The 14,764-nt window shown below is 53.9% G+C and overlaps 1 protein-coding gene and 2 long non-coding RNA genes across 12 annotated transcripts in view; 1 reads left to right on the top strand and 2 right to left on the bottom strand.

Moving 5' to 3' along the window:
- The first annotated feature begins 67 nt into the window (after window positions 1–67).
- The window catches only part of GLT1D1 (glycosyltransferase 1 domain containing 1), a 92,190-nt gene continuing 77,493 nt past the window's right edge, over window positions 68–14,764 (top strand). For 2 of the 9 annotated variants that reach the window (XM_047093220.1, XM_047093221.1), the window contains exon 1: window positions 10,593–10,708. In XM_047093220.1, coding sequence (XP_046949176.1) covers window positions 10,641–10,708 — 68 coding nt within the window. In that variant the 5' untranslated portion in view covers window positions 10,593–10,640. Of the gene's footprint in view, window positions 315–353; window positions 931–10,590; window positions 10,709–14,764 lie in introns of those variants that run through there. The other 7 variants (XM_047093215.1, XM_047093216.1, XM_047093218.1 and 4 more) reach the window with 7 other exon arrangements.
- On the bottom strand, window positions 1,612–5,030 carry LOC124522035 (uncharacterized). Of its 2 annotated transcripts, none has more exons than XR_006964662.1 (3): window positions 4,227–5,030; window positions 3,342–4,128; window positions 1,612–2,930 (listed from the first exon to the last, which is right to left on the bottom strand). It is a non-coding gene; the product is annotated as an uncharacterized LOC124522035 (long non-coding RNA). The 2 variants fall into 2 exon arrangements; XR_006964663.1 differs by having other exon boundaries at window positions 3,342–3,523; window positions 3,784–5,030.
- On the bottom strand, window positions 9,877–11,503 carry LOC124522036 (uncharacterized). Its single transcript, XR_006964664.1, has 2 exons — window positions 11,365–11,503; window positions 9,877–10,068 (listed from the first exon to the last, which is right to left on the bottom strand). It is a non-coding gene; the product is annotated as an uncharacterized LOC124522036 (long non-coding RNA).

A 14,764-nucleotide genomic window follows, 5' to 3' on the forward strand; every position in this document is an offset into this window, starting at 1 on the left:
CATTGGCCGCCGCTGGCGACTTCCGGTTCCGCCCGGAAGCCCGGCCGGGCAGTGGGTCAGCTTCTGCCGGGAGTGGAGCCCCGGGCCCAGGGCGTTGCCATCTACGGGGTTTTAAAAGCGGAATTGTTCCTGTCACTCCGAGGTCTCCGACCTCCGCCTACGAAAGCGTAGACACACCCCCATATGGCGGCTCCGGGTTCTGCCGGTCTTCCAGGCTGATTTGCAAAGCTGGCGCCTGCCTGCGGGCTCTTTCCTGCCCCGGCACGGGCTTCCCGTGCAGGTGCAGCGCTGACGATTGGGGCCGCCTCTGCACGGTAGGTCGGTGAGCGGCACCCCTAGCCTCTGCTGTCCTTCGGGGGCCGGTTCCACCCCCGTCCCCCAGAGTGGCAAGCACCCTGTGTGCAGACGGTCCCCAGATGGCCCCCAGGAAACATCTCCCCATGAAGAGCCGCTACCCCAGGACAAGTCAGGCGCCGAGTTTGCTTCCTTGTCTGTTGGCTGGCATCCCGTTTTCCCTCAACACTCAGCTCCAGCGTCCATCCTTGCAAGCATTTCTCCACCATCCCATCTGAAGTGCATCCCACCCCATCCCATTGCCTTGTTTTAGTTTCTGCATAGCACCTGTCATGGTTTTTTTCCTGTATTTCTTTGTCCTCCCTGGCTCGTACTGGTCCCCACAAGTATAAGTTCCATGGTGGCAGGATCTCATGTGTCTTATTCTTCACCACGCCCACAGCACCTGCAATAGTGACCACTGGCATATGGTGGAGGGGAAGAGCGTCCTCCAGAAACGGCCCCGGCATGGCTTGAGATATTGGGACCCATGGCTGGATGATGGCCGTTCGTGTGAGACCGTTGCCTCTTCCTTCCTCCCTCTTTGAGGCCAGCCAAGAGAAGGATGGAGCCGTTACCTGGGGAGTGGGCTTTCCGGTAGGTCATCTGGCTGAGAAATGCCTCACACAGTGCTGGTGCTGGCACAGCAGGCAGGAGATAAATACTTACTACCCTTTAAAGAGAGAATCATTGAATGACAGTATAGGACCCTCCCATCCAATGCATTAATGCTAATTGTTCTCAATCATTGTCACATTCCTGGTCCTCCCAGAATAGGTCGCATCCCTTTTCATACGTCTTTAGAGTACTCGCTGCGTGTTGTTTTCACAATACTCTTTTAATTTACGATTACATATTTTGCAAAACGATTTAATGTCCGTCTTCAAGCCAGGGAGGGCTGTGATTTTGTTTGTCCGTTACTGTATTTCTAGAACCTACCACAACCCCCACCACGATGACTATGTATGGAATTGGATGATTGAATGGATGTTTGAAGTTTAAATGGTGCCCAAATAATATTTTATATTCATTGTTTTCTTGGAGTTTTTTGTTTGCCTTTTTGAGACCCCTGTGATTTCTACAGCATGTTAGTATCCAAATTTAACTAAAAGGCAAACCACTTAAGATTCCTCTCCAGGATCACACACGTAGTAGACAGGAGAGCTCAGTCTTATTTTTTTTTTTTTAAGTTTATTCATTTGTTCTGAGAGAGAGAGCACGGGAGGGGCAAGAGAGAGGGAGGGAGAGAATCCCAAGCACTGAGAGTGTGGAGCCAGACACGGGGCTTGAGCCCACAAACCATGAGATCATGACCTGAGCTGAAATCAAGAGTCGGGCGCCCAACCAGCTGAGCCCTCCAGACGCCCCGGTGGAGCTCAGTCTTACGTACGAGGCTTTTACCTAATTCCTAGTACAGTGCAGTGCTTCTTCCGTCCTCTGGCTGGTACGTGAGACAGAACCTTCAAGTATTCGTTCAAGAGACTGATACAATCGCCACTCTCGGGCAAAGTGCAGGGTAAACATGGGATAAAAATTAAGCCATTCGACGCGGTTCATGAGATGAGTTCTCGTGACACTCCGCCCGATACAGATGTGCCATTTTGGATGACAGCAGACTAACCCAACCGGATGGTCTCCACTGAGAAGTGTAAAGCTAAGTGAACAAAGTGGGGGCAGGAGTTGGAGTTCAGGATGTACACTGAGGAAGTGTGGCACTTCCTGGTCCTGGGGAGGTCTGGTCTGCACTGCAGTCTCTGACATCTTGAGGTTGCAAAACAGTCCAACTGGAAGAAGCGTTCCGGTTTGTTTGCAGTGATTTTTCATGCGCAGCCCCGGCCCCGTGACTTGCTTCGGTGAAGAGAACGGCGGAGCGTCCCTGGGCCGGGTCTGGGCCTAAACCTTAGGAGGTTCTGGCAGCTTCTCCGATCACAGCCGCCACACTTCAAGCGCCCAACGGCCTCGTGTGTTTGATGCTTCCGTGGTGAGCAGGATGGTGTGGGTTACCCCACCACTGCAGAAAGTTCTGTCGGTCAGTGCCGCCCTATACGGATGTGCAGCGGGCACGACTGGTTACTGCCTGTCCAACACGCCCACCCGCCTGTCCTGCAAACAGAATCCTGCTTCCGCTTGGCTGTCTGTTTTCCATTTGTCCTCCCCCAGCCCGCTCCCCACCAGCTAACCGTGTCGCTCAGGAGAGGCTAACTTCATCGTCGTTTCTGGATCCGACTAGTCAAAACCAATGCTAGTCTGTCATGCGTCTTCTGAAACCCAGACTCTACCCCGTCGAGACGCGACGTTCCCCCACGGCCCAGCAGAGGACAAATGACATAAATTGGCCCAGTCAGGCTGAAAGAAAGGACTCTTGTACCAGGCCTGCGAGAGAGACACTCTTCCAAGGGGGATATGGATTAGGAAGCCTGAGGCCCTCGTTGCTGCTGGCAGCTGTCTCACACTCCCGAGACGAACCAGCTGGGGATGTGGACAGCACGGTAGAGAATCAGGGAGAAGTTAGGTAGTGAAAGATCACAAATCGTACACTGTTTAGGCCACGTGCTGGGTGTTCTGTTACTTGTAGCCAAGACTCACCCGTCATGATTCTGTTAAAAAGTAAGAACATAAAAGGAGAGGGGGTGCCTGGGTGGCTCAGTCGGTTAAGGGTCCGACTTCGGCTCAGGTCGTGATCTCGCGGTCTGTGAGTTCGAGCCCCGCGTCGGGCTCTGTGCTGATGGCTCAGAGCCCGGAGCCTGTTTCCGATTCTGTGTCTCCCTCTCTCTGCCCCTCCCCCGTTCATGCTCTGTCTCTCTCTGTCTCAAAAATAAATAAACGTTAAAAAAAATTTAAAAAAAAAAAAAGAACATAAAAGGAGAGGGCAGCCTGATTGTTGTCTCACATTGGGCCAGTTTGTGCTTTGAGCTCCTGCCTGGCCCCTGCAGCCCATGCGTTCTGAGCCCCTGTGCTAAGCCCCAGTGATTGTAACACTAAATAATTGATACAAGTTGACGGCTCACCACTGTGTGGAGTAGACTCGTAATACATGCCTGTTCCTGGAAGTGACTGTGTGAGTCTCTCCTTTGAACCGAAGATAAATGAGTAAATGACCTGAGTCGCACAGCTGGTGTCTGGGGGATAAGTATGGCGTCTGTCATTTTACAGAGTACAGCCTTGTCACAGCCTCTTTGCCTCAAGGGCCCTGTGGGAAAGCGAGCCTTAACTGCAAGGGCGCTGGGGGTGCCGACTGGGGTGCACCACTGGCTGTCAGACACGGGACCCTTCCCTGCTCCAGCACTGCCCTGTCCCCTGGGAGGAGGTGCGATCTGATGGAATGAATTCAGAAGCCATCAGAGACTGAGCACATTTCAGGGGCGGTCGAACCTCTCTGACCTTTTCATAATATTTCTGCGGCTCATTTCATCTCTGCGTGGCTCGCCCCTTGCTTCCAGACAGTCGTACCTGTTTACTCACAGTTTCGGCTTCCTCAAAATGCCGGTTCACAGCTGGCCGTCACGGATGTTCTGTGCCGTCCGTCGTCACCAGTCAACCGTAGTCCGCAAGGTGCGACGGCTCGGTGTCAGCGCTTGCGGCCCATGCTTCTGCTTTTCTGCTCCCCGGTTCCATCCTGGGGACCACGGCAGGCCCTGCTGGTCTCTGTGCACCAGACCGTGGTGGGAGGCGTTAGCAACGGTACAGTCAGGCCATCCTGTCAATCTTTGGACTCTCCTCCGGGACAGACTTGTCATGAGTTCTGTTTATTTCAGGGAGTCCCTGTTGTAACGGTTCGGTCTGGCTGCAGAGAATCTAGGCAGAAGCAGGAAAGATAAGCAGTAGAGGCACAGTCAACCCCCGGGGTGGAGTCAGGCCTTCCATTCTTTGGCCCACAACAAAGCCAAACTCACCTGCCTGCGCTGCGTGAATTAATTCAGCTCTCGGAATGACGTGTGTTTTCTTTTTACCGGGGAGGGGAGAGTGCGTGGCCAGGAAGTCGGGTTTGTTGGCTTTGCCTTTTTTTAAGCACTCGTTTTACCTGACCCTTGTGCGTAACGACCTCTGCTTCTTGGGGTTATGTTCTCATGTGCTTTAAAAAACCCTGGGCCGTCTGCAACAGCCAGGCATTCACCGGCAGAGAGGGAAGGTAGGAGAGGGGGAAAGTGAAAGATCAGGAATTTCCCCTTCCTCCCTTTTGGAGACGTGCCAGGTGTGGGACCACAGCTAACCACCCTGTCATAACCACCACTCTGCAACTCCTCACGAGTGTCTTAATCCCTATTGCAGTCATAAAATAGGTAATCGGTACCTCCAAGTGTATTTATTTGGTTTTTAGATTAGGGCTCGCAGAAAAGGTCAGTGCAGAGGAACACGCGGGAAAGACCATCAAAACACACGCATGAAATAATTCAGCAAATGGTAATAAAGGCATTTCCAACCCATGGAGAAAAGCACGGAGTATTCAATGAGTTCTGTCGGAATAAGCAACTATTACATGTGGGAAAAACAGTTTTCACACTCCGAACCAGCATCAATTCCAGATGGTTAAAATATTGTCATGGAGAAATAAAAGAAAAAGCATTAATTAAAAACGTTGGCAAACAGAAACTCTTAGGGCAGAGAATGTTTTCCTAAGCCTAACAGTAAAGCCACAGGCCATAACAGAAGACTGTTAAGTATCTGACCACATAGGGGCGCCTGGGTGGCGCAGTCGGTTAAGCGTCCGACTTCAGCCAGGTCACGATCTCGCGGTCCGTGAGTTCGAGCCCCGCGTCAGGCTCTGGGCTGATGGCTCGGAGCCTGGAGCCTGCTTCCGATTCTGTGTCTCCCTCTCTCTCTGCCCCTCCCCCGTTCATGCTCTGTCTCTCTCTGTCCCAAAAATAAATAAACGTTGAAAAAAAAAATTAAAAAAAAAAAAAAAGTATCTGACCACATAAAGACTTAAAACTTCCTTGCGTAAAAGAAGGTAATTGCTGTTGACAGCAAACAAACTTAAAAAGTACTTGAAATGTGTATGACAAACTTAGTGTCTTCGTTTTACCAGTTCTTGGGAGTCTTATGGGATGTATTGGGTAAACATCCAGTAAATAAAACGCGCAAAGTGAGTGTCCGGGCATTCTGGAGGACAGGCTGCCCCGTGGCCCTGCTTAGCATCTATTCTGAGGACAGCACCTTCTTTCTTGGGTTAACCTGTGCCCCCTGTGGTGCAGGCAGGACTGGCCTCCCCTGGGCGGGGTGTGGTCATGTGACCTAAGCCTGTCCACTCTGTTGAGCTACGTGATTGGCTCAAAGATGGGATAGTGACCCAAGTTGGTCTAATCCGGGCTAAGCCGTGAAAGACATTTCTGGGTCTAGGTTCTGCCCATCGCTTAAAGTAGGTTTTTTCCTGGACATTCAATTGTGACCCCATAATTTCTCTTTCTGATTAAGCAAGTGTGACTTGTCCCTTGCAATGGAAAAGTTCCAGCTAATGATACAAGCAATAGGCGCACATGCATGCACACAATTTACACCCACGTGCACACACATTACACGCACACACATATTACACATGCATGCGTGCACCTTACACATGCACATATGCATTACACAGGCTTACACAAGCATTGCACACACACACATTACACACGCATACACATTACACACATGCACACACATTTTTTTTAAAAATGCCCTTCAAAGGGGAAAAAAAAGTTAACACTAATAATTTAAAAACGCAGAAAGACGGGACACGTCACTTGAACTGAAAGGCAGTTTGGGGGAAGTGAAGTGTGTGTGCCCATAAATGGCCAATGGGGAGATACGTTTGGTGCAATGTTTCTAGAGGGCAGTGGGTGTTCATTTCAAAACCACATTCGCCGACACTCCGTGCGTAGTGCCATTTCCAGGAATTTAGAATGCACAGAGACTTAGCTATAAAACGTTCGTCGCAATGTTGCCTAGATTAGCAGGATTGGGAGCAGCAAAGATGTACAGGAGGAAGGCATTGATTGTAGCGCATGGGGACTCTGGGATGCTGTGTCCTTCCTCAAAGGATACAGGGTTCTGAGGTGGAAACCATTTAGGACACACTGTATTTGTTTTCTCTTGTTACTAAACAAATCACCACAACTGTAGCGACGTCAGCACCACCAGCCCACGCTTGTGCAAGTCAGGAGCCTGGGCGTGGCTGACTGGTTCTCAGCTTGGTCTCGCACAGCAGAAGTGAGGTCTCATCTGGAGCTCTTTCTGGTTCCTGTGGCCGTGGCAGGATCTAGTGCGTTGAGACGGGCGGTAAAGGTGCCAGTTTCCTGCCAGCTGTCAGGTGGGGGCGTGGGGGTGGCCTCCGCCCCAAGGGCCTGCCTCTGCTCCGTGCTCGTGGCCGCCGTGGGCCCCAAGGGCAGCAGCAGAGAATCTCCCCGACCTCGCGTCCCTCTCACGCCAGAGCCTTGTTGACATCAGGAAATGCCCAGCACCTTTAAAGGGACAGTTACTGGATGAGACTCGCCCCGCATAATCTCCCCATTTTAAGGGCGACTGATTGGGAACTTAACCTACAAATTCTCCTCACCCCACCACCTGGTTGGGCGTTTGAGTAACTGGAAGGTGACACGCATCAGGAGGCTGGAAATCTTGGGGCCATGTTAGCACTGTGCCTACCGCGATTATTAAGTAAAAGTGAAAAAGAGCAAATAACAACAGAACAACAACAAAAACCCAACCCGTGTAAAGCATTTTTACTTTTTGTAACGCAATGACAAGCACAAACCAAAGCAATGAAAGTCAACAAAATACCGTGTCCGTATAGCGAGTCAAAGGGACCGCGGCATCCGTTCTGTCTGCTACTCTGGGAGACATCCTACCTTCTCGAGTCTCCGTTCCTTCATCTGTAAAGGGCTGAGAACAGTAGTGCCTACCGTCCAGGGTGGGGGGAGGCCTGGTGGGGGAGAAAACTGCCCAGTGCCTGCGACCCTGGCGGCCGCAGGGGGGTGGGGGGTGCGACTGTTTTCGTGATTAGATTCACAGACTCTGGAGAAACCTGAGACCCAAGTGCTCATAGTGTTTACCTCAGGGCGGTGGGATTCGGTGTGATTTTTAAGTTCTGTTTTGTGTATCTGTATGTGCTAAACATATGTGGGCGTTTAATACAAATAAATGAAAAAATTTAAAGAATAAATACGGCTCTCAGCATACAACAGGTTGTTACTAGCAGCAGGTGAAATATCTTCCCTTTCATCAGCCTCTGACGTGCACAGAATTGGACCTTTGTCTCTTGTGTTACGAGACCCATGGGGCCATAGAGCAGCAACGGTGCGTTCACGCAGACCATCTCGCGTGGCAACGGTGAGAATCTTGGGGATGAGCTTCCTTGTGCTGCAGAGTTAAGAACCCACCACGCCCCACCTTCAGAACAGCAGTGGGAAGAAAGGGCTGCTTGCTTTTTGCTGAAAGCTCGAAGGGAAGATCGTCTGGTTCTGGTTGACTCCCCATTCCCACCCCCCCCCCCACCCCCGTTCGCCAAGCAACACTAGAAGAAAGCAGTTACTTTAGACCTGCGGCTTTCTTTTGCATTTGATCATGTCAAGTGCTGTCCGGAAAGCCAGAAAAAGGAAACCTAACCAGGGCACTTAAACCACAGTTGTACATGTGTCTTCTGTTTTTAGGAAGATCCCCGCCCCCCACCCCACACGCCACATTTGTAGTTCTCACTACTGTGGTGGGGGGACAAAGACGGTGCAGAGACTGGAACCTGATAGAAAAAGAGGAGCGTACCTCGTTTGTTAATGTCATGAAGCAAAAAGAGAGAGAGAGAGAGAGAAAGATGTCAAGAGTTGATTTTTATCATGAGCCATTTCTACGGTCAGTATCTGGCCCTGAAAATGCGATCACTTTTACACGGGGCAAATAACATAGTTTCATTTTTCCTGGTGCCGTGAACTGGAGAAATAGTCTAAGCAAACACTATGATGAAAGAAAAAATAGATTTTGCTTTACATATATTTTAAGACCCTTGTGTTAGAAGCATCTGGAGAAGCATAAGAGATGCTTACGACCTTTTCTGTTCTAGTCGTGCCCCCCCCCCACTAATTATTTCTATGTCATCCCGTGATGTCACATTTGCCTTTGAACCCTTTTCACTGCCTTCTTGGGAGAATCACAAAAGACTTCACCAAAATGAACTAATTAGCTATGATACTGTTTGTACAGTCCTTCTTTTGTCTCCTAAATGGGCACACGGAAGCAATGAATGAACAAAGAAATGGGCCCCCAAAGATCTGTCAGAATCTCCTACCCTACAGAACAGGTGTATGCCAGAGAAACCCAATGACAGTGAATTTCAGCCCAGCAAATCCTATAGCAGCACTGACTTCCATTAGGAAATCAGGAGGGGCGCCCGGCTGGCTCAGTCGGTGAAGCGTCCGACTTCGGCTCAGGTCACGATCTCGCGGTCCATGGGTTCGAGCCCCGCGTCGGGCTCTGTGCTGACCGCTCAGAGCCTGGAGCCTGCTCGCTCTCTGCCCCTCCCCCGCTCATGCTCTGTCTCTCTCTGTCTCAAAAATAAATAAACATTAAAAAAAATTTTTTTAAATCAGGAATGCATCATCGTGGGAACAAAATTTCACAGCAGTGCAAATTCAATGATTTCACTTAATTCAACAAACATCTACCCGGTGCCTACCCTACCGATGACATCTTCCCAAGCAAGGGGGAGGTTGGAGCCGTGACTAAGCTCAGACTCAGGGGTAGGAGGATTGGGAAGGGTCCCAGCACGGCGGTCAGGGCGTTCACACAAGCCATCATCTTTGATATGGGCCTGTTAGTGGGTGGAGTGCTTTGCCCTGGAAAAGATCTGTCCACATACAAACCCCTGGAACCTGTTATTGCTAAGTGACTGCCATTTGATTCAGGGTGATGATGTGCCCAGCAGTCACGCTACGTTTCCCAGCTGCCCTGGATAGAAGATGTGGCCAGGTACACAGTAAGATAAAGGCCTCAGGGCTGGGTGACACTCCAGGAGGAGCTCTTAAAAGTAAAAGTGTCATTTTGCTGTGCCCTTTTGCCCCTGCTCCCTGCTGCCTGGAATGTGAATGTGATGGGTGGGGCTTCAGCACTCAAGCTTCACCTTGTGGCCCTGCTGGGAACAGAGGCCAAACACTGGGATGCTGGAGTTAGAAAGAAACCTGAGTCCCTAGTGACTGTGGAGCCAAGAAATAAGCTTCAGATTCTTCTTAAAACAGGAATTGAAATGGAGATCATGAAGGAATTGAAGTGAGTCATCAGCCACCATGGTGAACTGAAGAGCGCCACTAGACCCACGGGGCTCTGATGCCTAGGTGCTGATGTGAATAAGCCCGGAGGGAGCCTGTAAAGGCCTCAAGGTTAAGGTTACCGAATCGAAATGTAAGAACAACCAATCGGAGACAGCCAACTAGGCTTCAGGCTGTAGCCAATTAACCATCTGGCTTTGCGTCAGCATTTTCTGTGTACAGGTCTCTCCCGGAGCTCCTGTCCCGCCCCAAACTCTTCCAGTTTAGTACTTCTCCACTGGAATCAACTTATGCTCAAATGAACTTAGAAAAGCTCAATATAGCCCAGTTTATCTTTAACACATCTAAAAGGGTCGGTTGCCTCTTAGATCTGGTCAGTTGTGGAAATGATGGCTTCCTATCTGATTTCTCAAGCATCATCATAGATCCCTGGTGCTGATACCCATCGGGCAGACGCTGGCCACCCGGGTGCGGATGGCAGTCCTTCCGTGGCCGCCTCTGGCTCCTGAGGGAGGGAATCTACAGTCACCCCTGCTGCTGGCCCCCGTGGAAAGAGACCCAGCGCCTCATACATCCCATGGGAGCAACCGGCAACTACCCCTGGTCCCAGGGGGCTGGAGGTGGGGGGGGGGTGACCAACCCTGGTCCCTGTGGGAGGGGACCCCAGATCCCCTCTGCTGCTGGTCCCCAAGGGAGCAGACCTACAGCCTGGCCCCCTTGGGAGCAGACCCACAGCCACACCTGGTCCCTGTAAGAGCGGACCCACGGTTTCCCCTGGACCCCTGAGAGTCCAGCCGTGGTCTCTTCTGGTTCCCCGGGGAGGGGCCCCGAGGAACCCGGGGTGCCGGTCCCGCGGGAGCGGTGTCGCGCTCCCTCCCTCCCGCCCCCCCACCCCGCGCGCGCCTGGGACCCCAGCGCCGAACCGGCGAGCGCGGGCGAGGCCTCGGGAGCGGCGGGCGGGACCGAGCGAGCGAGCGCCACCGCCCGCCGCCGGGGTCCGGGTCCGCGTCCCCGGCCCCGCCCCCGCCCTGGGCCTGGTCGGCGGCGGCGGGCGGTCGATGGCCGGGCGGCGGCGGCATGCGGCTCCTGTTCCTGGCCGTGTTGCGGCGGCACACGGGCAACGCCGTCACGGCCGAGCGCGTCCGGTAGGTGCCGGCGCGGGGCGCTCCTGGGCCCCCGGCCCCCCCAGACCGCGCGCACAAACGGACGGGCTCGGCGCGCGTGGGGCCTGTGCGCGCGCGCGGCCTGGACCGCGGCTCCCGGCTCCCGGGCCCGCCGCACGCGCCGCCCCCACGGGCCGCTGGGGGAGGGGGGTCCGGGTGGGGGGGGTCCCCACGCGGGTCCCGGCGTGCCTGGCTTCCGCGTCCCCGGAGCGCCCAGGTCTGGGGACTGCGCGGCGCCTACACTGCGGAGGGCAGAAGACAGCGAGGAAGCGCAGGGCCGCACGCGGTGACACGCGCAGCGTTATCTGATGGGGCAGGGACCGCTCTGTGCACGGGAGCCCTTTGGGCAGGATGCTCCGGGAGGCCTCGGGGGCCGGAGTGGCGTTGGCGCGGAATCCTGGGTGCAGGAGGGTCCGCCGAAGCCCGGGCTTCGGGAGGGTTTGCAGCCCAGGGCGCGGCACACGTGCGGGCCTGCCCTCCTCGTTGGGTGGGCGCCGGGGGAGGGGGGGCAGGGGGGAGCGGGGGCGTCATTGCTCGGGGCCCTGCCGCCCGCGGGGGCCTCCCGGCGCCCCACCCCCACCCCACCCCACCCCACCCCCGCGCTGTCTGGGCGCATCTTCCTCTTCCAGGGTGCTTACCTGCTCCACACTCACTTCTGCAATTATCTTGTCCTTTGTTTCCCTGGGGACTTGTTCTCTCCTCCTCACTGGCCTGTGAGCCTCCGGGGTGGGGGGGGGCGGGAGCAGATTGCTGCCTGGGCTTAATGGAAACTTCTTCTTTTTTTGAACCGGCTTGCTTCATGAAATTTCTTCATTTACTTCCCCTCTGCGGGTCAGCTTCCCCATCATTAAAATGAGCCATCGGGGCAAAGCCCGCCCTTTAACGTCCCTTTCCACTGAAACACGTTACAGGTCTTCTAAAGATGTAGAGCAGCAGGATCCTCTCTCACGACGGGTAGAGGGTGCATCAGTTTTCTGAGCTTGGCGATTAGGATTTCGCGGTGAGGATGGGCATCATTCGGGTTTATCTGCCGTCGGATGGCAGTGACCCTGCTTCACTCATGGGCACCCACAGTGAGGAGGGCAGGGTGGCCTCTGCTCCCGTGGAGCACCGTGCCAGCGGGGGAGAGACTCTACGGGAGTGAAGAGAAGTAAAGGAGGCAGCTCCAGATGGTGATTAGTGCCGTGGGCTTAGGGGAGGCTCTCTGAGATGGTGACATTTAAGCGGAGACCTCTGTGACCGAGCGGGCAGTCCCTGAGATCTGGGAGGACAGCTGGGGAGGCGGGTAATAGCACGAGCACGGGTCCCGAGGCCGGCTTGACATGCCTGAGAGACAGAAAGAAGGCCAGGCTCTCTGGAAGACACGAGTCAGGGGGCGAGTGCCGGGAAAGGGTGTCAGAGAGAGAGGCCAGGTCCCACAGGGAGCCAGAGAAAGCATGTCTTTCCGTACCGTTTGGCTCTGGACGTGAACTGTCCATGTGAACCTCAGGATTCCAAAGGCCCCCAGGCGCTCCCAGCCAGGGGGCCGTTAGCAGAAGGAGGCAGGCATGTCCAGTGAGACCGCTGGCCTTTAGCTGGGGCGCGGGGCCCCTGAGTGACTCTGCTCTCTTCCCAGCTGTGCTTCACGAAGCATGACAACAATTATTCTTTGTGCTTTGGTCTGTTTGGGGCCAGCTTTGTCTGCCCTTCGCCCCGGAGGGACTGCAGAAAAAGAAAAATCAGAGGTTGTCAAAGGCGTCTTGTGTCGTGTAAAAACGGAGGTTCCTGGAGGAGAATGCCAGGTGTCCTGGAAGGGGAGGGGACGGAGGTCCCTACGATGACAGAGCCAAAGACCCCTCTGACCCTCAAGTGACCCTGGACAGTGGGGGAGGGAGACCCCCAAATGCGTAAGATTGGGGTTCCCTTCAGTCTAGCAGAGGAGGGTGTCTGAGTTAGATAAGATTGGAGCTTTACAGAGGAAAACGGGGCCCCTTCTGGTGCATCTGTTTGTAGTTGTAAGTTAACCCCCTGTCCGTAAGTAGGGACGCTGAATTGTCATGAGTACATCCATAGGCAGGTAGAGGTGAGGTGTCCCGAGAGCAGGGAGGTGGGTGGTCCGTCCCAGGCTAGGGGAAACACACAGACCGGTGGAAAACACAAACTCTGGGGCAGGGCTTCCTGCCTTCACTTTCGGGCTCCCTAGCACGTGCGACGTAGGTCTGGTCACCTGAGCTTTGCTGCTCAGAGTTCTTATCCACAAAGAGGGGCTACTGATATGACCTGCCTCATAGGTTCCTTAGGAGGTTTAAATGCGAGTTCGTACATTTTCAGCATTTACAACAGGGCCTGGTGCTCAGTATGCATTTGATAAATGTGAGCGATTCATGATACCATGGGCCCTAACTGGCCAGGGGGGGAAGGCTGGACGTACAGGGAGGACGGTGTCCTAGGCAAAGGGGCAGCGGGCAGGACCATGGCGGAGAGCGCATCCCTTTCAGACCCGAGTTGTGCGGCCTTAGCAACGCCCGATATGCTAGATGAGTGATTCTTAGTGGGATCAGGGGCCAGAAGGATGTGCAGAGGAGGAAGGAGCAGTTTTGTCCCCCGGGGGACATTGGGCATTGTCTGGAGACATTTTTGGTTGTTACACTGGGTGTGAGAGACCGCTGGCATCCAGTGGGTAGGGGCCAGGGTGCTGCTGAACAGCCTACGATGCCCGGGGTGGTGCCCACAGTAGAGAATGATCCAGCCCCAAATGTCAGTAGTGCTGAGAGAAAACCCACTCTGGCTGAGGTGGGCGGATAAGGCTGGAGAGGTAGGCGGGGCCCCGTCACACCGGACCTATGGTTTTGGGCCACCAACAGAATCAAGCCACCAAAAGCTATCTGACTTCTGCGTTGTAGAAGGTCCTTTGGACTGCATTCTGGAGGGTGGATGAGGATGGGCAGAGGAGGTTAAGCGTGGGTTTGCCACATTTCAGGAGTAAAATAAACAGGGCTTGGCTGTGGAATGTGGAGCGTGTCAACGACAAAGCTAGAATAATCGAGTGAGAGGTCTGGTGCCCTTTATCCAGGGGAAAACGAGGCACGGAGCAGGGCCGCCCCGTCTCACAAGCAGGGGAGAACTTCCCGAGGGGTCGGGGACAAGAGCGGGTTTCGTGGAGCCTTAGAACCGCAGGGCGGAGACAGGCCTGGCCGGCTGGGAGGTCAGGGCTCCTGGGTCCCGTGAGCCGGCTGAACCCAGTCGGAGGGGCCGGACTGGTGTGTGCTAGGTCTCCTCGAAAGTGATGCATTTCCTGGCTACTGAGGTTCGGGTTTGGGACGTGGGCCAGGCCAACGGGAGGTCTCCATTTTATGGGTCCCGACAGATGAAGAGTTTTCGAAGGTGCAAGCTTGGAAGACGCTGTTTGGGGGGGATAGTTTGTCTGGGGATCAGTCACTAGACAGGGACACTCTTACTGTCTGTGTGGCCCTTCAGGTACCCCTCCGTGTGCTGTGCATGTGAGCTCACCTTGTGTTCTTTAAAGAAAAAAATTTTTAACATTTATTTATTTATTGAGAGAGCACGAGCAGGGGAGGGGCAGAGAGAGAGGGAGACACAGAACCCGAAGCAGGCTCCAGGCTCCGTGCTGTCAGCACAGAGCCTGACGCGGGGCTCGAACCCACGGACTGTGAGATCGTGACCTGAGCCGAAGTCGGACGCTTCACCGACTGAGCCACCCAGGCACCCCAAAAAATTTCATTTATTTTTAGAGACAGAACAAGTGGGAAAGAAGGAGGTGGGAGAGAGAGAGAGAGAGAGAGAGAGAGAGAGTCTCAAGCAGGCTTCACGCTCAGTGCGGAGCCCATTGGGGCTCGATCCCACGATGCTGGGATCATGAACTGAGCTGAAAACAAGAGTCAGATGCTTAACCAGCACAGCCACCGAGGCGCCCCAGTTCATTCTGTGTTCTAACTCCGGGGCCGGCTGTTAATTAGCATTTTAAATACCCTAATCTGGAGTTGTTTCCTAAGCACTGCAAATGTTAGATTTGTTCATTAGCGTAAAGCATCTCAGAAA

This window comes from Lynx rufus, unplaced genomic scaffold (genome assembly GCF_022079265.1).
Source record: "Lynx rufus isolate CCGP_SWC_20201006 ecotype Redwood Valley unplaced genomic scaffold, mLynRuf1.p SCAF_33, whole genome shotgun sequence".
Classification (NCBI taxonomy): Eukaryota; Metazoa; Chordata; class Mammalia; order Carnivora; family Felidae; genus Lynx; species Lynx rufus.